The sequence below is a fragment of the Amblyraja radiata genome, chromosome 35 (assembly GCF_010909765.2).
Source record: "Amblyraja radiata isolate CabotCenter1 chromosome 35, sAmbRad1.1.pri, whole genome shotgun sequence".
Lineage (NCBI taxonomy): Eukaryota > Metazoa > Chordata > Chondrichthyes > Rajiformes > Rajidae > Amblyraja > Amblyraja radiata.
In genome coordinates, this window is record NC_045990.1 from 8,147,594 (window position 1) to 8,172,538 (window position 24,945).

The 24,945-nt window shown below is 52.0% G+C and overlaps 1 protein-coding gene across 1 annotated transcript; it reads right to left on the reverse strand.

The window, feature by feature from the left end:
- Nucleotides 1-8,336: 8,336 nt before the first annotated feature.
- On the reverse strand, nt 8,337-24,832 carry LOC116991858 (adhesion G protein-coupled receptor E2-like). The gene is made up of 12 exons (XM_033050833.1): nt 24,695-24,832; nt 24,238-24,349; nt 23,544-23,642; nt 22,302-22,436; nt 20,231-20,371; nt 19,749-19,889; nt 19,275-19,415; nt 17,454-17,591; nt 16,586-16,726; nt 16,113-16,253; nt 8,912-9,049; nt 8,337-8,389 (listed from the first exon to the last, which is right to left on the reverse strand). Exons 1-12 carry the CDS (start codon nt 24,830-24,832, stop codon nt 8,337-8,339), a joined length of 1,518 nt encoding a protein of 505 aa, XP_032906724.1.
- Between the last annotated feature and the right edge of the window lie 113 nt (nt 24,833-24,945).

Below are 24,945 nucleotides of genomic sequence, written 5' to 3' on the forward strand. Positions count from 1 at the left end.
ATAGTAACATAGTTTGTTCCCTGTTGCACTGTAACTATGTTGATAGAATGGAGCGGCTGGGCTTGTACACTCTGGAATTTTAGAAGGATGATAGGGTACCTTATTGAAACATATAAGATTATTCAGAGTTTGGACACGCTAGAGGCAGGAAACATGTTCCTGATGCTGGGGGCGTCCAGAACCAGGGGCCACAGTTTAAGAATAAGAGGTAAATCATTTAGAACAGAGATGAGGAAAAGCATTTTCACACAGAGGGTTGTGAATCTGTGGAATTCTCTCCCTCAGGCCAATTCTCTGGATGCTTTCAAGAGAGAGTTAGATAGAGCTCTTTAAGAAAGCTGAGTCAGAGGATATGCTGAGTCAGAGGATATGCAGGAACAGGGTACTGATTGTGGATGCTCAGCCAGTGAATGGCGGTGCTCGGTCGAGGGGCCGAATGGCCTACTCCTGCACCTATTGTCTATTGTCTGGATGCAGCAACATACCGGCGTGTGCCTTAAACACAGAGCAGACCCTCGTTGGGACAAAGGATTAAGTGAAAGGTTGAGGGAGTAAGACAGGTGGATGGAGTTAAGGAACAGATCTTCCTGGATCAAAGGGAATTGAGGAACCAAATGGCCTTGGACAAGCCAGAAGCTGCGATGATTGCCCTCGATTCCATTGGACTGGAAGCTGTCTGTCGGTGAGAGTGGAAAGGTTGAGCAGTAACCCAGCCTTCTCTATCAGGGCAGTTGTGTAAAGAACCATGTCACGGTGTGGCTGGTGTGGGTGTCATGGGGTGGTTGCAGACACAGGGTGTCCACTACTCCATTAATCTTTAACGTGGCTCCGAGCCCTGACCGTGTCTGGCCACATCTGGACCTCCGCAAATTGCTCTCCCCGCTGCACGGAACGAGAAGTGCAGGTACGGCCTTGCACCATGTGGGACCAGGGAACTGGGACTATAGTGAGCCCACCAGCTACAGCTGCTTGGACCAGTTCCCAGAGGTGGCATTGTACCGTCCCCTGCTTCCAAGGACTCTCCCCGCTCCATCGATCTGTTTCCCAGTGTTTAGTAGTGAGCTGAGCCTAGGCTGGAGCTTGGGACAGGAGTGACCACAGCAGCTGGCACTGCTGACCCGATGGGACATGTTCCTCAGCATGACACTGTCTCCATCCAAGGAACCTGGCTGGTCCATAAACTCATCTCCCAATCTCTAATATAATTAGAATGAAAAGTAAGAAAAAGGCCTATTTTGGATAGATTGAACCCAGCTGACACAACCCACCCCTACCCTATGTTATTTCTTTTGGGATTTGCACAGTGCAGCCGCCAGGAAATTATTCCTTCATTCCAGGGATCGGCAAAACAATCCTGGAGCATTCACAATCCCATTCCCAATTTGAGATTTATTCTCCACTTCATGGTGATGTGAAGACCTTACCCTCACAGATCTTCAAACCTGCGTATCTTTGAGCGTGGGAGAAAACCGGTGCACCTGGAGAAAACCCGCGCGGTCATGGGGAGAACGTGCAAACTCCATACAGACAGCACCCAGAGTCCATCGCTGCACCACTCTGCCACTGCGATGTTCTCTGCTGCACGAGGACTCTGTTGTCTGTGAGTGTGTTGGTATGAGCCCGTAGAGGTGGGCTGTAGAGGCTTTGCTCAAAGTCCTCAACTAGTTGGGCGTTACGGGGCTGGCAAAGAAGAGGGCCATTCAATCCGCAAGCGAAGCCGCGGAGAAAGTTTGGATTAAGAGGGCTGATCCGTGGGCGGTTGCTGCTGAGACGCAAGTCGGGGTTTGATCAACCTCGGCTGGGTCGCCTGGGCGAGGGTGTCTGATGTTGTGAGACCCGAAACACCCGATGACCCCAGGTGACATCACTGAGGATGCATCCCAGCGCATCATGAAGATGTATCTTTCACACAGTGATGCAGGGTTAAAATCACAATAGTCATCTACAAAACTGGAATTCAATCCCTATTCTCCAACGGGAATTTAGAAAAATAATCATCAGTGATAGCGCTCGTAAAATGAACAAAATGTCATGAAAACCCATTGGTTACTCTACTCCCCTCCCTGGAAGGAAATCATTTCCAGCCGACATGATCAGAGTATCAATCTCTCCCAAAATCCTCACCTTCACAGATCTTATTTGCACGGAGTCCGATGGACGAAGCTGATGCCTGAAACCCTGTGCTGCAGTTGCACTGGTAGGAACCCAGTGTGTTGGTACAAGTTGCGTTATGGTGACAGGGCGAGGATCCACACTCATCAATATCTGTGTAAACAGTGACAACAGTGAAAACCCTTCACAATTGTAAACGTTGTTCTCCGTTACACAAGGACTCTGGTGTCTGGCCATAGTATGTTGGTGGCACAAGGGTAAAATCAGCACAATAATCATCTCCAAAACTGGAATTTAAATCCCACCACAGCGGCGGACATTTGGAAAACATCTAATCATTAGTAGGTGGTGCTCACAAAGATGAACAAGTTGCCGTGAAAACCTGTTGGATTTTTCTCATGTCTCCAGGGAGAAAAATCTGGTGTCATCTCAAGGTCAAGGACACGTGACCAACGCGCCAATGTGGTTGACTCTTAGAGTCCTCACCTTCACAGGTCTTATTTGCACGGAGTCCGATGGACGAAGCTGATGTCTGAAACCCTGCGTTGCAGTCGCACTGGTAGGAACCCAGCATGTTGTTACAAGTTGTGTTATGGTGACAGGGCGGGGATTCACACTCATCGATATCTGTGTAAACAGTGACAATCATTAACCTGGTGAGATCACTAGGACTGGTCTCTGTGACCAGAAACACCGATGTGGTGACTCTATAATGCCGCAGGAAATATCCTTGGAAGACAGCCATTTATTTACTTGCCTTGGTTGCTCCAACAGCCCCTTCCAAACCTGTGACCATTATCACCAAGTAGGAAGAGGGCTTCAGGCACTGGGAACACCACCACCCAAACTAGTTGTCACAAATATACCATTGTTTTCTCTCACATCTCCAGGGAAGGAGATCTGGTGTCCTCACCAGGTCAAGCCCACGTGACCAACGCACCAATGTGGTTGACTTCCTGTCCTCACCTTCACAGGTCTTATTTGCATGGAGTCTGGTGGACGAAGCTGATGCGTTAAACCCTGCGTTGCAGTCGCACTGGTAGGAACCCAGCGTGTTGGTACAAGTTGCGTTATGGTGACAGGGCGAGGATTTACACTCATCGATATCTGTGTAAACAGTGACAATCATTAACAACAGAATCACATTGTTTACTTGTTGTTAACCTGGTGTGATCGCCAGGACTGGTCTCTGTGAACAGAAGTACCAATGTGGTGATTCTATAACGATGCCTGACGAGAGAGTGATGCACGGAGTGTGACAGAAGCTCACTCTCACATCCCTGTTGCTCTTCATCCACTCTCTGCCCGGCATGGACTTACCCCACATTATTAACCACCTCCATGGAGTCATCGTGTCACCGAGCAATATAGCACCCAAACAGACCAAATCATCAAGTCAAGTCAAGTTTATTCGTCACATACACATACGAGATGTGCAGTGAAATAAAAAGTGGCAATGCTCACGGACTTTGTGCAAAAAGACAAACAACCAAACAAACTACAAACAAAATCACATATTCTTTTACATATTAAATATTGTGGGCGGAAGGAAAAAGGTTCAGTAAAGTTAGTCCCTGGTGAGATAGGAGTTTACAGTCCGAATGGCCTCTGGGAAGAAACTCCTTCTCAACCTCTCCATTCTCACAGCATGGCAAGGGGTGGAAGGGGTCTCCCATGAATTTATTGGCTCTGATGTATAGTTCCTGCAGGTGGAGTTCCCATAGTGTGTTCGGCTGAACGCACTACTCTCAACAGAGCCTTCTTGTCCTGGGCAAAGCAATTCCAAAACCAGATGGTAATATTTCCGGGCAAGATGCTTTCCACAGCCGCAGAGGTGGGTTAAAGGCCAGGTTAGAGCTAGCCCCACACAGGGTAGCGATTCCTAGCCTTTTCCTCGCCAACGTGCGCTCACTGGCAAACAAAATGGACGAACTCCGGCTAAGGATCACCTCCCACAACTGGATCAAGGACTGCAACATCCTGATCTTCACGGAAACTTGGCTCAACACTGACGTTCCTGACAGCGCCATCCAGCTATTGGGGCGTAATTTACTCCGAGCGGACAGGACATCAGACTCCGGTAAGACCAGAGGTGGGGGTCTGTGCATTTATGTAAATAAAGCATGGTGCACGGACTCCACCATCATCGAGAGTCACTGCTCAGCTAACCTTGAGTTCCTCTTGGTTAGATGCAGACCGTTCTATCTGCCCAGAGAGTTCACCTCCACTGTTGTGACTGCAGCCTATATCCCTCCTGATGCTAATGCCAAGCTTGCAATGAAAGAGCTGCATACTGCCATTAGCAATCAACAGACGCACAACCCCGAGGCAGCCTTCACTGTTGCGGGTGACTTCAATCACTCTAACCTGAAGACTGTACTCCCCAAATTCCACCAACATGTCTCCTTCCCCACTAGAGTAGACAAGACACTGGACAAAGTCTACACCAACATGGCTGAAGCTTACAAAGCCATCCCCCTCCCCCACCTTGGTCAGTCTGATCACGTCTCATTGTTCCTGCTCCCTAAGTACTCCCCACTCATCAGACGGGTTAAACCAACTGTGAGGACAGTTAAAGTCTGGTCAGAGGAAGCGGACTTCACACTTCAGCAGTGTTTTGGAAACACTGACTGGAAGGCGTTTGCAGCCCAGGCCACCCTTGACTCCCACACGGACATTGATTCCTACACATCCTCTGTTCTGGACTTTATAAACTCCACCATCAATAGTGTCACCTCCCTCAAACAGGTGACCATATTCCCGAATCAGAAGCCATGGATGAACAGCGAGGTCAGGCTACTGCTGAAAGCACGGGACACCGCTTTCAGGTCAGGCGATGCTCGAGCCTACAGTTCAGCCAGGGCTAACCTGAAGAGGGGCATCAAGAAGGCCAAGCACTGCCATAAGCTCAGGATTGAGGAGCACTTCAACAACAACTCCGACCCCCGACGCATGTGGCAAGGCATCCAGGCCATCACGGACTACAGACCCTCCAACACCACCCCCACATCCAGCGACGCCTCCTTCCTTGAGGAGCTTAATCACTTCTATGGCCGCTTCGACAGGGACAATCTAGAGACAGCCATCAAGACTGTGCTACCTGCCGATCACCAACCCCTCACACTCACCCCCTACGACGTATACGTGGCACTGAGTAGGACTAATGCACGTAAAGCTGCTGGCCCTGACGGCATCCCCGGGCGCGTGCTCAGGGCCTGTGCTGCGCAGCTGACAGACGTCTGGACTGACATCTTCAACCTGTCACTTGCCCAAGCAGTTGTCCCCACGTGCCTTAAAACCACCTCCATCGTGTCAGTGCCAAAACACTCCACTGCGGCAAGCCTCAACGACTTCCGCCCAGTTGCACTTACCCCTATCATCACCAAGTGCTTCGAGAGGCTGGTCCTGGCACACCTCAAAAGCTGCCTACCCCCCACACTGGATCCCTATCAGTTTGCCTACCGCAAGAACAGGAGTACGGAGGATGCCATCTCAACGGCACTTCACTCCGCCCTCTACCACCTCGACAACAGAGACACTTACGTAAGAATGCTGTTCATCGATTACAGCTCAGCATTCAACACCATTATACCATCAAAACTGATCACCAAACTCGGTAACCTGGGCATCGACCCCTCCCTCTGCAACTGGATACTGGACTTTCTAACAAACAGACCCCAGTCTGTTAGGTTAGACAAGCACACCTCTTCAACCCTCACCCTGAACACCGGCGTTCCACAGGGCTGTGTGCTGAGCCCCCTCCTCTACTCCCTCTTCACCTATGACTGCACACCTGTACATGGTACTAACACCATCATCAAGTATGCAGATGATACAACGGTGATTGGCCTAATCAGCAACAACGATGAGTCGGCGTACAGGGAGGTCCAGCACTTAGCAGCATGGTGCGCTGACAACAACCTGGCCCTTAACTCCAAGAAGACCAAGGAGCTCATTGTAGACTTCAGGAAGCCCAGGGGCGGCACGCACACCCCCATCCACATTAACGGGACGGAGGTGGAACGTGTTTCTAGCTTTAGGTTCCTGGGAGTCAACATCTCCGATGACCTTTCTTGGACCCACAATACCTCAACTCTGATCAAGAAGGCTCACCAGCATCTCTTCTTCCTGAGGAGACTGAAGAAAGTCCATCTGTCTCTTCAGATCCTGGTGAACTTCTACCGCTGCACCATCGAGAGCATCCTTACCAACTGCATCACAGTATGGTACGGCAACTGCTCTGTCTCCGACCGGAAGGCATTGCAGAGGGTGGTGAAAATTGCCCAACGCATCACCGGTTCCTCGCTCCCCTCCATTGAGTCTGTCCAAAGCAAGCATTGTCTGCGGAGGGCGCTGAGCATCGCCAAGGACTGCTCTCACCCTAACCATGGACTGTTTACCCTCCTACCATCCAGGAGGCGCTACAGGTCTCTCCGTTGCCGAACCAGCAAGTCCAGGTACAGCTTCTTCCCGGCGGCTGTCACTCTACTCAACAACGTACCTCGGTGACTGCCAATCACCCCCCCCCGGACACTTATTATTATTTATTCAAATCATTTGCTATGTCGCTCTTCCAGGGAGATGCTAAAAACATTTTGTTGTCTCTGTACTATACACTGACAATGACAATTAAAATTGAATCTGAATCTGAATCTGAGTAGAAGCACTGGAGGATCCTCGGAGGCATCCATGCTGAGCTAGTTGTTTAGGCCTACTTAGCTATGCCTGAACCATACCCCTTCTAATCCTTCCATGTCCATGTACCTGTCAAAGTGTCTGATGTAGTATTTGTCCCACCTCAACCACTCCCTCTGGCAGCTCGTTCCACTCTCACTCTGTGCGGAAAAGTTGTTCCTTCTCAACGTATGCCTTGTTTTAGACTCTCCTATCCTGCGGCTGTTCAACTTAGTCGAGGCCACAAAGCATAGATTCAGCTGCACTTGGCACAAGGGTGGGGTCGAGTCATGTGCCTGGTAGTACTGCAGCGGTGCGGGTTTAATCCTGACCTCGGGTGCTGTCTATGTGGAGTTTGCCCGTTCTCCCTCTGTGTTGTCTCCGGGTGCTCTGGTTTCCTTCCACATCCCAAAGACATGCGGGTTTGTAGTGTAAATGCCATCTGTAACGTTGCCCCTAGTGTGTAGGGAGTGAATGAGAAAGTGGGATAACATAGTGTTCACTCGTGTGAGCAGGTGATCGATGGTCAGCATAGACTCGGTGGACAGAATGGCTTGCTTCCATGCGATATCTCTAATGTAACCTAAACTAAAATCCCAGCTCTAACTCTGCCTATCTGGACGTTACCACATGACCGTTGCTTCCAAGGGCACAGCCTGGTCCACATCTCCATCTCCCAATCCCCACACATTCACATCCATGTCCAAAGTCAAGTTAAACCATTTGACGTGACCCCCCCTCCAGCAGGACCCAACTCCAGGTTGGGCTCAGGCTCAGGTTGGGCTCTAACCAGGTTTGAATTTTGAATCTCAGTGGACAACAAATCCCAAGTGACCCCAGCTTTTTTTGAAAACACTACGACCTTCCTGTGGCCTTGGCTGAGGACAACGTCCATGAGATCCTTTGTTAATTCCAGGAATCTGCGGGATAATATGAAGGGGAGGCAACCCCAATGCCAACTTGAGACCCTTCACAATGGTAAACCTCATTGTTCCCTGTTACCTGAGGACATTGTGTCTGGTCAGAGTATGTTGGTGGTGCAGGATAAAGTCACCACAGTCTCCATCTACAAACTCGTATTCACATCCCATTACAGCAGCAGGAATATGGGAAACAACTAATCATGAGTAATGGTGCTCACAAAAATGAACAAGTTGTCACAAATATACCATCAGTTTCTCTCACGTCTCCAGGGAAGGAGATCTGGTATCCTCACCGGGTCAAGCCCACGTGACCAACGCACCAATGTGGTTGACTGTTCCTGTCCTCACCTTCACAGGTCTTATTTGCACGGAGTCCGGTGGATGAAGCTGATGCGTTAAACCCTGCGTTGCAGTTGCACTGGTAGGAACCCAGCGTGTTGGTACAAGTTGCGTTATGGTGACAGGGCGGGGATTTACACTCATCGATATCTGTGTAAACAGTGACAATCATTAACAACAGAATCACATTGTTTACTTGTTGTTAACCTGGTGTGATCGCCAGGACTGATCTATGTAACCAGAACCAATGTGGTGACGCTTAAATACTGCTGGAAATGTCCTTGGAAGTCAGTCGATTACTTGCCTTGGTTGCTCTAACAGCTGCTTCCAGGCATTTTTACCTTGATCAGCAAATAGGACAAGGGCTTCAGGCACTGGGAACACCACCACCCACAGGTTCCCCTCCAAGTCATGCACAACCCTATTTGGAAATACTTTGCCGGTCCTACATCATTACTGGGTCTAAATCATGGACCTCACCTTGTGAGCAACTAATATTCAGTTCCTTGAGCAGAGAAACAACCAGTTCCTCACCACCAACACACTCGCTGCTCTGGCAGAACCCACCGTTTGTAGGTCTGTACTTGTTTGAGTTTAGGTGGATGATGGGGGCATCTCAATGAAACTCACTGAAGAATGAAAGAATATGGAGAGGCTGTTTCCACTAGTGGCCAAGTCTTTGAGTTTTTTAAAGGGGAGATTGATAGCTTCTTCATTAGCACACGTGTCAGGTTTTTTGGTAGAAGGCAAGAGAATGGGGTTGAGAGGGAAAGATAGATCAGCCGTGACTGAATAGTGGTGACTGGGTGGTCCGAAAGGCCTGTTTCCGCGCTGTATCTCGAAACAAAACAAAACGTCCCAACCTTCACAGTCCTCTGCACCGATGCCAGTGGTCGCAGCTGATGCATGAAACCCTGCGACGCAGTTGCATTGGTAGGAACCTGGCGTGTTGTCACAAACCGTGTTTTTGCCACAGGGTGCGGATTTGCATTCGTCAACATCTGTGGGAACAGTGAAAACCCTTCATAATAGTAACACAGTTGTAAAATGGCGGCGGCGCAGGCACACCGCGACGCCCAGTGTCGCCCTAGAATGGGAAAAATAGCGAACTTCTGGACTTAGCGAACAAATAGGAACTTCTGGACTTCGGTTCCTGCGGCTGCAACAACTTTCTGGGCGATCTCTGTCTTCCGTCTGAGCTCATCAGAGCAACAGAGCACCCGACTGGAGACCGCCAGGTGAGTCGCGGGGTTGGAGACCGCCAACCGACCCGCGGCCCTCACCCGACCCTCGGCCCCCACCCGACCCGCGGCCCCCACCCGACCCGCGGCCCCCACCCGACCCGCGGCCCCCACCCGACCCTCGGCCCCCACCCGACCCGCGGCCCCCACCCGACCCTCGGCCCCCACCCGACCCGCGGCCCCCACCCGACCCTCGGCCCCCACCCGACCCGCGGCCCCCACCCGACCCTCGGCCCCCACCCGACCCGCGGCCCCCACCCGACCCGCGGCCCCCACCCGACCCTCGGCCCCCACCCGACCCTCGGCCCCCACCCGACCCTCGGCCCCCACCCGACCCGCGGCCCCCACCCGACCCGCGGCCCCCACCCGACCCTCGGCCCCCACCCGACCCGCGGCCCCCACCCGACCCGCGGCCCCCACCCGACCCGCGGCCCCCACCCGACCCTCGGCCCCCACCCGACCCTCGGCCCCCACCCGACCCGCGGCCCCCACCCGACCCGCGGCCCCCACCCGACCCTCGGCCCCCACCCGACCCGCGGCCCCCACCCGACCCGCGGCCCCCACCCGACCCTCGGCCCCCACCCGACCCTCGACCCCCACCCGACCCTCGACCCCCACCCGACCCGTGGCCCCCACCCGACCCTCGGCCCCCACCCGACCCGCGGCCCCCACCCGACCCGCGGCCCCCACCCGACCCGCGGCCCCCACCCGACCCTCGGCCCCCACCCGACCCGCGGCCCCCACCCGACCCGCGGCCCCCACCCGACCCTCGGCCCTCACCCGACCCTCGGCCCCCACCCGACCCTCGGCCCCCACCCGACCCGCGGCCCTCACCCGACCCTCGGCCCTCACCCGACCCTCGGCCCCCACCCGACCCTCGGCCCCCACCCGACCCTCGGCCCTCACCCGACCCTCGGCCCCCACCCGACCCTCGGCCCCCACCCGACCCGCGGCCCCCACCCGACCCGCGGCCCCCACCCGACCCTCGGCCCCCACCCGACCCGCGGCCCCCACCCGACCCGTGGCCCTCACCCGACCCGTGGCCCTCACCCGACCTCGGCGCCCAACCGACCCGCGGCCCTCACCCGACCCGCGGCCCCCACCCGACCCGTGGCCCTCACCCGACCCGTGGGCCCTCACCCGACCTCGGCGCCCAACCGACCGCGGCCCTCACCAGACTCGGCCCACACCCGACCCGCGGCCCCACCGACCCGCGGCCCCCACCGACCCTCCGGCCCCTCACCCGACCCCTCGGCCCCCACCCGACCCTCGGCCCCCAACCGACCCGCGGCCCCCACCCGACCCGCGGCCCCCACACGACCCGCGGCCCCACACGACCCGCGGCACCCACCCGACACCTCGGCCCCCACCCCGACCCGCGGCCCCACCCGACCCGTGGCCCCCACCCGACCGCGGCCCCACCCGACCCGTGGCCCTCACCCGACCCGTGGCCCTCACCCGACCTCGGCGCCCAACCGACCCGCGGCCCTCACCCGACCCGCGGCCCCCACCCGACCCGCGGCCCTCACCCGACCCGCGGCCCTCACCCGACCCGCGGCCCTCACCCGACCCGCGTCCCTCACCCGACCCGCGGCCCCCACCCGACCTCGGCGCCCAACCGACCCGCGGCCCTCACCTGACCCACGCAGCTGGAGAACACCACCCGACCCGCTGGGCTGGAGAACGCCAGGTAAACCACGGGGCTGGAGACCATCAGCAGAGCCGCGGGACTGAAGACCGCCTGCGGAGCCACGGAGACGCGGAGCAACGGAGCGGCAGAACACCAGCGCGCACCAAGCCAGCTCGGCCGACCAGAAGCACCAACAGACGGCGACTCGTACGAAAACACCGCCGGGGACGCAGAGGTGGGTTAAAGGCCAGGTTAGAACTAGCCCCACACAGGGTAGCGATTCCTAGCCTTTTCCTCGCCAACGTGCGCTCACTGGCAAACAAAATGGACGAACTCCGGCTAAGGATCACCTCCCACAACTGGATCAAGGACTGCAACATCCTGATCTTCACGGAAACTTGGCTCAACACTGACGTTCCTGACAGCGCCATCCAGCTATCGGGGCGTCATTTACTCCGATCGGACAGGACATCAGACTCCGGTAAGACCAGAGGTGGGGGTCTGTGCCTTTATGTAAATAAAGCATGGTGCACGGACTCCACCATCATCGAGAGTCACTGCTCAGCTAACCTTGAGTTCCTCTTGGTTAGATGCAGACCGTTCTATCTGCTCAGAGAGTTCACCTCCACTGTTGTGACTGCAGCCTATATCCCTCCTGATGCTAATGCCAAGCTTGCAATGAAAGAGCTGCATACTGCCATTAGCAATCAACAGACGCACAACCCCGAGGCAGCCTTCACTGTTGCGGGTGACTTCAATCACTCTAACCTGAAGACTGTACTCCCCAAATTCCACCAACATGTCTCCTTCCCCACTAGAGTAGACAAGACACTGGACAAAGTCTACACCAACATGGCTGAAGCTTACAAAGCCAACCCCCTCCCCCACCTTGGTCAGTCTGATCACGTCTCATTGTTCCTGCTCCCTAAGTACTCCCCACTCATCAGACGGGTTAAACCAACTGTGAGGACAGTTAAAGTCTGGTCAGAGGAAGCGGACTTCACACTTCAGCAATGCTTTGGAAACACTGACTGGAAGGCGTTTGCAGCCCAGGCCACCCTTGACTCCCACACGGACATTGATTCCTACACATCCTCTGTTCTGGACTTTATAAACTCCACCATCAATAGTGTCACCTCCCTCAAACAGGTGACCATATTCCCGAATCAGAAGCCATGGATGAACAGCGAGGTCAGGCTACTGCTGAAAGCACAGGACACCGCTTTCAGGTCAGGCGATGCTCGAGCCTACTGTTCAGCCAGGGCTAACCTGAAGAGGGGCATCAAGAAGGCCAAGCACTGCCATAAGCTCAGGATTGAGGAGCACTTCAACAACAACTCCGACCCCCGACGCATGTGGCAAGGCATCCAGGCCATCACGGACTACAGACCCTCCAACACCACCCCCACATCCAGCGACGCCTCCTTCCTTGAGGAGCTTAATCACTTCTATGGCCGCTTCGACAGGGACAATCTAGAGACAGCCATCAAGGCTGTGCTACCTGCCGATCACCAACCCCTCACACTCACCCCCTACGACGTATACGTGGCACTGAGTAGGACTAATGCACGTAAAGCTGCTGGCCCTGACGGCATCCCCGGGCGCGTGCTCAGGGCCTGTGCTGCGCAGCTGACAGACGTCTGGACTGACATCTTCAACCTGTCACTTGCCCAAGCAGTTGTCCCCACGTGCCTTAAAACCACCTCCATCGTGCCAGTGCCAAAACACTCCACTGCGGCAAGCCTCAACGACTTCCGCCCAGTTGCACTTACCCCCATCATCACCAAGTGCTTCGAGAGGCTGGTCCTGGCACACCTCAAAAGCTGCCTACCCCCCACACTGGATCCCTATCAGTTTGCCTACCGCAAGAACAGGAGTACGGAGGATGCCATCTCAACGGCACTTCACTCCGCCCTCTCCCACCTCGACAACAGAGACACTTACGTAAGAATGCTGTTCATCGATTACAGCTCAGCATTCAACACCATTATACCATCAAAACTGATCACCAAACTCGGTAACCTGGGCATCGACCCCTCCCTCTGCAACTGGATACTGGACTTTCTAACCAACAGACCCCAGTCTGTTAGGTTAGACAAGCACACCTCTTCAACCCTCACCCTGAACACCGGCGTTCCACAGGGTTGTGTGCTGAGCCCCCTCTTCTACTCCCTCTTCACCTATGACTGCACACCTGTACATGGTACTAACACCATCATCAAGTATGCAGATGATACAACGGTGATTGGCCTCATCAGCAACAACGATGAGTCGGCCTACAGGGAGGAGGTCCAGCACTTAGCAGCATGGTGCGCTGACAACAACCTGGCCCTTAACTCCAAGAAGACCAAGGAGCTCATTGTAGACTTCAGGAAGTCCAGGGGCGGCACGCACACCCCCATCCACATTAATGGGACGGAGGTGGAATGTGTTTCTAGCTTCAGGTTCCTGGCAGTCAACATCTCCGATGACCTCTCTTGGACCCACAATACCTCAACTCTGATCAAGAAGGCTCACCAGCGTCTCTTCCTGAGGAGACTGAAGAAGGTCCATCTGTCTCCTCAGATCCTGGTGAACCTCTACCGCTGCACCATCGAGAGCATCCTTACCAACTGCATCACAGTATGGTATGGCAACTGCTCTGTCTCCAACCAGAAGGCATTGCAGAGGGTGGTGAAAATTGCCCAACGCATCACCGGCTCCTCGCTCCCCTCCATTGAGTCTGTCCAAAGCAAGCGTTGTCTGCGGAGGGTGCTCAGCATCGCCAAGGACTGCTCTAACCCCAACCATGGACTGTTTACCCTCCTACCATCCGGGAGGCGCTACAGGTCTCTCCGTTGCCGAACCAGCAGGTCCAGGAACAGCTTCTTCCCGGCGGCTGTCACTCTAATCAACAACGTACCTCGGTGACTGCCTATCACCCGCCCCCCTCCGGACACTTATTATTATTTATTCAAATCATTTGCTATGTCGCTCTTCCAGGGAGATGCTAAATGCATTTTGTTGTCTCTGTACTGTACACTGACAATGACAATTAAAATTGAATCTGACAGTTTGTTCCCTGTTACACTCTGTAACTATTTTGATAGAATGGAGCGGCTGGGCTTGTACACTCTGGAGTTTTAGAAGGATGATAGGGTATCTTATTGAAACATATAAGATTATTCAGAGTTTGGACACGCTAGAGGCAGGAAACATGTTCCTGATGCTGGGGGCGTCCAGAACCAGGGGCCACAGTTTAAGAATAAGAGGTAAGCCATTTAGAACAGAGATGAGGAAAAACATTTTCACACAGAGGGTTGTGAATCTGTGGAATTCTCTCCCTCAGGCCAATTCTCTGGATGCTTTCAAGAGAGAGTTAGATGGAGCTCTTAAAGAAAGCTGAGTCAGAGGATATGGTGAGAAGGCAGGAACTTGGTACTGATTTTGGATGATCAGCCATGATTACAGTGAATGGCGGTGCTGGGTCGCGGGGCCGAATGGCCTACTCCTGCACCTATTGTCTATTGTCTGGATACAGCAACACACCGGCGTGTGCCTTAAACACAGAGCAGACCCTCGTTGGGACAAAGGATTAAGTGAAAGGTTGAGGGAGAAAGACAGGTGGATGGAGTTAAGGAACAGATCTTCCTGGATCAAAGGGAATTGAGGAACCAAATGGCCTTGGACAAGCCAGAAGCTGCGATGATTGCCCTCGATTCCATTGGACTGGAAGCTGTCTGTCGGTGAGAGTGGAAAGGTTGAGCAGTAACCCAGCCTTCTCTATCAGGGCAGTTGTGTAAAGAACCATGTCACGGTGTGGCTGGTGTGGGTGACATGGGGTGGTTGCAGACACAGGGTGTCCACTACTCCATTAATCTATAACGTGGCTCTGAGCCCAGTCCGGGTCTGGCCACATCTGGACCTCCGCAAATTGCTCCCCCCCCTGCACGGAACGAGAAGTGCAGGTACGGCCTTGCACCATGTGGGACCAGGGAACTGGGACTATAGTGAGCCCACCAGCTACAGCTGCTTGGACCAGTTCCCAGAGGTGGCATTGTACCGTCCCCTGCTTCCAAGGACTCTCCCCGCTCCATCGATCTGTTTCCCAGTGTTTAGTAGTGAGCTGAGCCTAGGCTGGAGCTTGGGACAGGAGTGACCACGGCAGCTAGCACTGCTGACCCGATGGGACATGTTCCTCAGCATGACACGGTCTCCATCCAAGGAACCTGGCTGGTCCATAAACTCATCTCCCAATCTCTAATATATTTAGAATGAAAAGTAAGAAAAAGGCCTATTTTGGATAGATTGAACCCAGCTGACACAACCCACCCCTACCCTATGTTATTTCTTTTGGGATTTGCACAGTGCAGCCGCCAGGAAATTATTCCTTCATTCCAGGGATCGGCAAAACAATCCTGGAGCATTCACAATCCCATTCCCAATTTGAGATTTATTCTCCACTTCATGGTGATGTGAAGACCTTACCCTTACAGATCTTCAAACCTGCGTATCTTTGAAGCGTGGGAGAGAACTGGTGTACCCGGAGAAAACCCGCGCGGTCACGGGGAGAACGTGCAAACTCCATACAGACAGCACCCAGAGTCCATCGCTGCACCATTCTGCCACTGCGATGTTCTCTGTTGCACGAGGACTCTGTTGTCTGTGAGTGTGTTGGTATGAGCCCATAGAGGTGGGCTATAGAGGCTTTACAGGACACTCACTCTGCAAAGTCCTCAACTAGTTGGGCGTTACGGGGCTGGCAAAGAAGAGGGCCATTCAATCCGCAAGCGAAGCCGCGGAGAAAGTTTGGATTAAGAGGGCTGATCCGTCGGCGGTTGCTGCTGAGACGCAAGTCGGGGTTTGATCAACCTCGGCTGGGTCGCCTGGGCGAAGGGTGTCTGATGTGAGACCCGAAACAGCCGATGACCCCAGGTGACATCACTGAGGATGCATCCCAGCGCATCTAGAAGATGTATCTTTCACACAGTGATGCAGGGTTAAAATCACAATAGTCATCTACAAAACTGGAATTCTATCCCTCTTCTCCAACGGGAATTTAGAAAAATAATCATCAGTGATAGCGCTCGTAAAATGAACAAAATGTCATGAAAACCCATTGGTTTCTCTAATCCCCTCCCTAGAAGGAAATTCGTTAATGTAACCATCTCTAGCCGACATGATCAGAGTACCAATCTCTCCCAAAGTCCTCACCTTCACAGATCTTATTTGCACGGAGTCCGATGGACGAAGCTGATGCCTGAAACCCTGTGCTGCAGTTGCACTGGTAGGAACCCAGTGTGTTGGTACAAGTTGCGTTATGGTGACAGGGCGAGGATCCACACTCATCGATATCTGTGTAAACAGTGACAACAGTGAAAACCCTTCGCAATTGTAAACGTTGTTCTCCGTTACACAAGGACTCTGGTGTCTGGCCATAGTATGTTGGTGGCACAAGGGTAAAATCAGCACAATAATCATCTCCAAAACTGGAATTTAAATCCCACCACAGTGGCGGACGTTTGGAAAACATCTAATCATCGGTAGTGATGCTCACAAAGACGAAACAAGTTGTCATGAAAACCTGATGGAATTTCTCATGTCTCCAGGGAGGAAAATCTGGTGTCATCACAAGGTCGAGGACACGTGACCAACGCACCAATGTGGTTGACTCTTAGAGTCCTCACCTTCACAGGTCTTATTTGCACGGAGTCCGATGGACGAAGCTGATGTCTGAAACCCTGCGTTGCAGTCGCACTGGTAGGAACCCAGCATGTTGTTACAAGTTGCGTTATGGTGACAGGGCGGGGATTTACACTCATCGATATCTGTGTAAACAGTGACAATCATTAACAACAGAATCACATTGTTTACTTGTTGTTAACCTGGTGTGATCGCCAGGACTGATCTATGTAACCAGAACCAATGTGGTGACGCTTAAATACTGCAGGAAATGTCCTTGGAAGTCAGTCGATTACTAGCCTTGGTTGCTCTAACAGCTGCTTCCAGGCATTTTTACCTTGATCAGCAAACAGGACAAGGGTTTCAGGCACTGGGAACACCACCAACCACAGGTTCCACTCCAAGTCATGCACAACCCTATTTGGAAATACTTTGCCGGTCCTACATCATTACTGGGTCTAAATCATGGACCTCACCTTGTGAGCAACTAATATTCAGTTCCTTGAGCAGAGAAACAACCAGTTCCTCACCACCAACACACTCGCTGCTCTGGCAGAACCCACCGTTTGTAAGTCTGTACTTGTTTGAGTTTAGGTGGATGATGGGGGCATCTCAATGAAACTTACTGAAGAATGAAAGGCCTGGATGGAAAGAATATGGAGAGGCTGTTTCCACTAGTGGCCAAGTCTTTGAGTTTTTTAAAGGGGAGATTGATAGGTTCTTCATTAGCACAAGTGTCAGGTTTTTGGGTAGAAGGCAAGAGAATGGGGTTGAGAGGGAAAGATAGATCAGCCGTGACTGAATAGTGGTGACTGGGTGGTCCGAAAGGCCTGTTTCCGCGCTGTATCTCGAAACAAAACAAAACATCCCAACCTTCACAGTCCTCTGCACCGATGCCAGTGGTCGCAGCTGATGCATGAAACCCTGCGACGCAGTTGCATTGGTAGGAACCTGGCGTGTTGACACAAAACGTGTTTTTGCCACAGGGTGCGGATTTGCATTCGTCAACATCTGTGGGAACAGTGAAAACCCTTCATAATAGTAACATAGTTTGTTCCCTGTTGCACTCTGTAACTATGTTGATAGTATGGAGCGGCTGGGCTTGTACACTCTGGAATTTGGAAGGATGATAGGGCATCTTATTGAAACATATAAGATTATTCAGAGTTTGGACACGCTAGAGGCAGGAAACATGTTCCTGATGCTGGGGGCGTCCAGAACCAGGGGCCACAGTTTAAGAATAAGAGGTAAGCCATTTAGAACAGAGATGAAGAAAAACATTTTCACACAGAGGGTTGTGAATCTGTGGAATTCTCTCCCTCAGGCCAATTCTCTGGATGCTTTCAAGAGAGAGTTAGATAGAGCTCTTTAAGAAAGCTGAGTCAGAGGATATGGTGAGAAGGCAGGAACAGGGTACTGATTGTGGATGATCAGCCAGTGAATGGCGGTGCTAGGTCGAGGGGCCGAATGGCCTACTCCTGCACCTATTGTCTATTGTCTGGATACAGCAACATACCGGCGTGTGCCTTAAACACAGAGCAGACCCTCGTTGGGACAAAGGATTAAGTGAAAGGTTGAGGGAGAAAGACAGGTGGATGGAGTTAAGGAACAGATCTTCCTGGATCAAAGGGAATTGAGGAACCAAATGGCCTTGGACAAGCCAGAAGCTGCGATGATTGCCCTCGATTCCATTGGACTGGAAGCTGTCTGTCGGTGAGAGTGGAAAGGTTGAGCAGTAACCCAGCCTTGTCTATCAGGGCAGTTGTGTAAAGAACCATGTCACGGTGTGGCTGGTGTGGGTGACATGGGGTGGTTGCAGACACAGGGTGTCCACTACTCCATTAATCTATAACGTGGCTCCGAGCCCAGACCGGGTCTGGCCACATCTGGACCTCCGCAAATTGCTCCCCCCCCTGCACGGAACGAGAAGTGCAGGTACGGCCTTGCACCATGTGGGACCAGGGAACTGGGACTATAGTGAGCCCACCAGCTACAGCTGCTTGGACCAGTTCCCAGAGGTGGCATTGTTTCCCAGTGTTTAGTAGTGAGCTGAGCCTAGGCTGGAGCTTGGGACAGGAGTGACCACGGCAGCTGGCACTGCTGACCCGATGGGACATGTTCCTCAGCATGACACTGTCTCCATCCAAGGAACCTGGTATGAGCCCATAGAGGTGGGCTGTAGAGGCTTTGCAGGACACTCACTCTGCAAAGTCCTCAACTAGTTGGGCGTTACGGGGCTGGCAAAGAAGAGGGCCATTCAATCCGCAAGCGAAGCCGCGGAGAAAGTTTGGATTAAGAGGGCTGATCCGTCGGCGGTTGCTGCTGGGACGCAAGTCGGGGTTTGATCAACCTCGGCTGGGTCGCCTGGGCGAGGGTGTCTGATGTTGTGAGACCCGAAACACCCGATGACCCCAGGTGACATCACTGAGGATGCATCCCAGCGCATCTAGAAGATGTATCTTTCACACAGTGATGCAGGGTTAAAATCACAAAAGTCATCTACAAAACTGGAATTCAATCCCTCTACTCCAACGGGAATTTAGAAAAATAATCATCAGTGATAGCGCTCGTAAAATGAACAAAATGTCATGAAAACCCATTGGTTTCTCTAATCCCCTCCCTAGAAGGAAATCCGTTAATGTAACCATCTCTAGCCGACATGATCAGAGTACCAATCTCTCCCAAAGTCCTCACCTTCACAGATCTTATTTGCACGGAGTCCGATGGACGAAGCTGATGCCTGAAACCCTGTGCTGCAGTTGCACTGGTAGGAACCCAGTGTGTTGGTACAAGTTGCGTTATGGTGACAGGGCGAGGATCCACACTCATCGATATCTGTGTAAATAGTGACAACAGTGAAAACCCTTCACAATTGTAAACGTTGTTCTCCGTTACACAAGGACTCTGGTGTCTGGCCATAGTATGTTGGTGGCACAAGGGTAAAATCAGCACAATAATCATCTCCAAAACTGGAATTTAAATCCCACCACAGTGGCGGACATTTGGAAAACATCTAATCATTGGTAGGTGGTGCTCACAAAGATGAACAAGTTGCCGTGAAAACCTGTTGGATTTTTCTCATGTCTCCAGGGAGGAAAATCTGGTGTCATCACAAGGTCGAGGGCACGTGACCAACGCGCCAATGTGGTTGACTCTTAGAGTCCTCACCTTCACAGGTCTTATTTGCACGGAGTCCGATGGACGAAGCTGATGTCTGAAACCCTGCGTTGCAGTCGCACTGGTAGGAACCCAGCATGTTGTTACAAGTTGTGTTATGGTGACAGGGCGGGGATTCACACTCATCGATATCTGTGTAAACAGTGACAATCATTAACCTGGTGAGATCACTAGGATTGGTCTCTATGACCAGAAACACCGATGTGGTGACTCTAGAATGCCGCAGGAAATATCCTTGGAAGACAGCCATTTATTTACTTGCCTTGGTTGCTCCAACAGCCCCTTCCAAACCTGTGACCATTATCACCAAGTAGGAAGAGGGCTTCAGGCACTGGGAACACCACCACCCAAACTAGTTGTCACAAATATACCATCGTTTTCTCTCACATCTCCAGGGAAGGAGATCTGGTGTCCTCACCAGGTCAAGCCCACGTGACCAATGCACCAATGTGGTTGACTCTTCCTGTCCTCACCTTCACAGGTCTTATTTGCACGGAGTCTGGTGGATGAAGCTGATGCGCTAAACCCTGCGTTGCAGTCGCACTGGTAGGAACCCAGCGTGTTGGTACAAGTTGCGTTATGGTGACAGGGCGAGGATTTACACTCATCGATATCTGGGTAAACAGTGACAATCATTAACAACAGAATCACATTGTTTACTTGTTGTTAACCTGGTGTGATCGCCAGGACTGGTCTCTGTGAACAGAAGTACCAATGTGGTGATTCTATAATGATGCCTGATGAGAGAGTGATGCACGGAGTGTGACAGAAGCTCACTCTCACATCCCTGTTGCTCTTCATCCACTCTCTGCCCGGCATGGACTTACCCCACATTATTAACCACCTCCACGGAGTCATCGTGTCACCGAGCAATATAGCACCCAAACAGACCAAGTCATCAAGTCAAGTCAAGTTTATTCGTCACATACACATACGAGATGTGCAGTGAAATGAAAAGTGGCAATGCTGGCGGACTTTGTGCAAAAAGACAAACAACCAAACAAACTACAAACCGAATCACATATTCTTTTACATATTAAATATTGTGGGCGGAAGGAAAAAGGTTCAGCAAAGTTAGTCCCTGGTGAGATAGGAGTTTACAGTCCGAATGGCCTCTGGGAAGAAACTCCTTCTCAACCTCTCCGTTCTCACAGCAAGGCAACGGAGGCGTTTGCCTGACCGTAGCAGCTGGAACAGTCCGTTGCAGGGGTGGAAGGGGTCTCCCATGATTTTATTGGCTCTGGAGTTGCACTTCCTGATGTATAGTTCCTGCAGGGGGGCGAGTGGAGTTCCCATAGTGCGTTCGGCCGAATGCACTACTCTCAACAGAGCCTTCTTGTCCTGGGCAAAGCAATTCCCAAACCAGATGGTAATATTTCCGGACAAGATGCTTTCCACAGCCGCTGAGTAGAAGCACTGGAGGATCCTCGGATCCTCGGAGGCATCCATGCTGAGCTAGTTGTTTAGGCCTACTTAGCTATGCCTGAACCATACCCCTTCTAATCCTTCCATGTCCATGTACCTGTCAAAGTGTCTGATGTAGTATTTGTCCCACCTCAACCACTCCCTCTGGCAGCTCGTTCCACTCTCACTGTGCGGAAAAGTTGTTCCTTCTCAACATATGCCTTGTTTTAGACTCTCCTATCTTGTGGCTGTTCAACTTAGTCGAGGCCACAAAGCATAGATTCAGCTGCACTTGGCACAAGGGTGGGGTCGAGTCATGTGCCTGGTAGTACTGCAGCGGTGCGGGTTTAATCCTGACCTCGGGTGCTGTCTATGTGGAGTTTGCCCGTTCTCCCTCTGTGTTGTCTCCGGGTGCTCTGGTTTCCTTCCACATCCCAAAGACATGCGGGTTTGTAATGTAAATGCCATCTGTAACGTTGCCCCTAGTGTGTAGGGAGTGAATGAGAAAGTGGGATAACATAGTGTTCACTCGTATGAGCAGGTGATCGATGGTCAGCATAGACTCGGTGGACAGAATGGCTTGCTTCCATGCTGTATCTCTAATCTAAACTAAACTAAAATCCCAGCTCTAACTCTGCCTATCTGGACGTTACCACATGACCGTTGCTTCCAAGGGCACCGCCTGGTCCACATCTCCATCTCCCAATCCACACACATTACGATCCATGGCCACACTCCGTGCATCACTCCATGTCCAATCGATGCATTCATTATTTGCATCTGGTGCAGCGGTAGAGTTGCTGCCTTACAGCGCATGCAGCGTCGGAGACTCGGGTTCGATGCCACCTACAGATGCTGTCTGCACGGAGTTTGTACGTTCTCCCTGTGACCTGTGTGGGTTTACTCCGAGATCTTTGGTTTCTTCCCACAGTCCAAAGACACAAAGGTATGTCAGTAAATTGACTTGGTCTAAGTGTAAATTGTCCCTAGTGTGTGTGTAGGATGGTGTTTGTGTGCGGGGATCGCTGGTCGGTGCGGACTCGATGGGCCGAAGGGCCTGTTTCCGCGCTGTATCTCGAAACTAAATTAAACCAAACCTTGAGATTCACTCTTCATTTTATTCTTATTGCATGTCCTTACCTTCAACTTTGCTTCTTGGACATGAACATGAAATGATAGTTGTAAACTCAGTCTTGCATTGACAGGTGTAGGATCCTGGAGTGTTGGTACACTGGAAGCCGGCTCCACATTGATTGCTTGCACATTCGTTGACATCTGTGTAAAGAGGGAAAAGTCTTCACCATCTTATCATTGTTTGCTCTGCGCTACATGTGAGGGGTGGCTATCCTGGACAGAGAGGAATCCCCTTCACCCAGGGAAGTGGTAATGGTTGCAATTCTCGCCCCTAAGGGCTGTGACTGAGCACAATGAGACTTTATGTGTTTAAGATGGAACTGCAGATGTTGTAAAATCAAAGGTACACAAAAATGCTGGAGAAACTCAGCGGGTGCAGCAGCATCTATGGAGCGAAGGAAATAGGCAACGTTTCGGGCCAAAACCCTTCTTCAGACTGATAGGGGCTGGCGGGGAGAAGGAAGGAAGAAGGGTTTCGGCCCGAAACGTTGCCTATTTCCTTCGCTCCATAGATGCTGCTGCACCCGCTGAGTTTCTCCAGCATTTTTGTGTACCAGTGATCCATAGGCTATTGGACAATGAGGTGATCTAGGGATCTGCGGGGAAAGTGGCTCTGTGGTAAAAGACCGGCCGATATCGCATTGAACGGGCAAGCAGTAATGGGGGGCCGAAGGGTCTGCTCTCGCTGCTATATGTTCTTGTATCAATCTTATGAACAAACTATGCACACATTTATACAGAAGATAGACACAAAAAGCTGGAGTAACTCAGTGGGACAAGCAGCATCTCTGGGAAGAAGGAATGGGTGACGTTTCGGGTCGAGACCCTCCTTACACACATTTATATATATATATATATATATATATATTTATATATTTATATATCTATATATTTATATATTATATATTTATATATATATATATATATATTTATATATTTATATATATATATACACTTAAATGGAAGCATTAGAAATGCACGTGTACACACACAGGCTCATTTACCCACACGTATGAACATATACATTCAGTGGCGGACTGGCCAGGGTGTCAGCTTGCCCGATGGCAAGTGGGCCCCTCATGAAGTGGGCCCCCTATATCAAGTGGGCCCCTGATGAAGTGGGCCCCCTTTGTCTCCTGGCAACCAATATTTTTAGACCCAGTCCGCCACTGTATACATTCATGAAAATCATACACCTGGCTGCTTTCCCCAGCACACAGCAATTACCTGAGGCAGTTTAGCCCTCACCTGTACACTGATTGTTGCTATTTGGATCAACTTGATAGCCTGGTTCACACTGGGTCTTCTGGGATCGAACGACCATGCAGACACCACAGCTCATGAGAACTAGAAGAAACAAAACAAAGCAGTTAGACTTTTGTTCCCCAATTTTGCACCTGAAATCAAACAACAACAACCCAATACAGGCATGAGCCCAGCAACTAAATTTAAAGTAGCACTTTCTTCCCAATAACCCTTTCTGGCTTAAGCCCTCCCTTCACCACCTCCAGTTTAAATTCCATTTGGAATATTTTGGAGGACCAAGAAACCAAGAAGAGCGTTGACATTGACAATGGGCGGTAGATGGGCTGAAGGCAATGGACTCCCATCCTGAGATGTGGAAAACGAGTCGTGGGATCGAAGGATCAACAGACAGCTGTGAGTCTGTGGAATTCTCTGCCTCAGAGGGCGGTGGAGGCTGGTTCTCTGGATGCTTTCAAGAGAAAACTAGATAGGGCTCTTAAAGATCGCGGAGTCAGGAGATATGGGGAGAAGGCCGGCACGAAGAACTGATTGGGGATGATCAGCCATGATCACATTGATTGGCGGTGCTGGCTCGAAGGGCCGAATGGCCTACTCCTGCACCTATTGTCTATTGTCTCTTGTCTATTGTCTGTGTCACTCCTTATTTTAAAACACTTCTATCAGGACTCCGCTCTACCTCCGATGTACCAGCGAAAACAGTCCACGTCTGCCCAACCTCCCCTTATGGCTACTCCAGGCAGCATACTGGCAGATTTCTTCTGCACCTCCTCAAAGGCTTCACATCCTTCCTGTAATGGGGTGACAGCAATTGCACGCAACACTCCAAATGAGGCCACACCAAAGTCCGATCAATCTGCATCATGACTCTGATACTCGATGCCCTGACCGATGAAGACAAGGTAACCATACACCATCTATACCACTCTTTCTCAGTTGGCTGCCGTCCAGTTGGGTGTGGCTGTCCGTGTTTTCACTTAAAAAAATTTTTAGTATGTTAAAATAGTGTTTTGTTTTGGAGGTCTAGTCTTTTATGTGGTGGGGGGGGGGGGGGGGGACTGCTTTTCCTAGTCCCTGCCTGGTCGGAGAGGCGGCTTTCCTCCGAGCAGCATCTTCGACCCGTCCTTGCGGCCTACCATAAGGCCTGGAGCGGCTTTTCCTGAGGGGACCGGCCAGAACCACGGCTTCGGGGGCGGCACAGCGCCGGAGCGGGTGATGCCTTGCCCGGGTCGCCGCGCTGGAACATCACATGCCGTGTCCGCCGATTGGAACATCACGGAGCTGCGGGTCTGTGGAGCGGCCAGCCGCGGGCGGCAGCGCTGTCTTTAACATCATAAACGACACGACAATCTTTCGCCGAGATCGCCGCGGTCTCCGGTAAGGAAGC

Coding starts and splice junctions, on each gene's coding strand:
- LOC116991858 (XM_033050833.1), bottom strand. CDS start 24,832: ATGTTCCAATCGGCGGACACGGCATGTGATGTTCCAGCGCGGCGACCC. Junction 19,890..20,230: donor TGCAAATAAGACCTGTGAAG/GTGAGGACAGGA, acceptor CTGTTTACACAG/ATATCGATGAGTGTGAATCC. Junction 17,592..19,274: donor TGCAAATAAGATCTGTGAAG/GTGAGGACTTTG, acceptor CTGTTCCCACAG/ATGTTGACGAATGCAAATCC.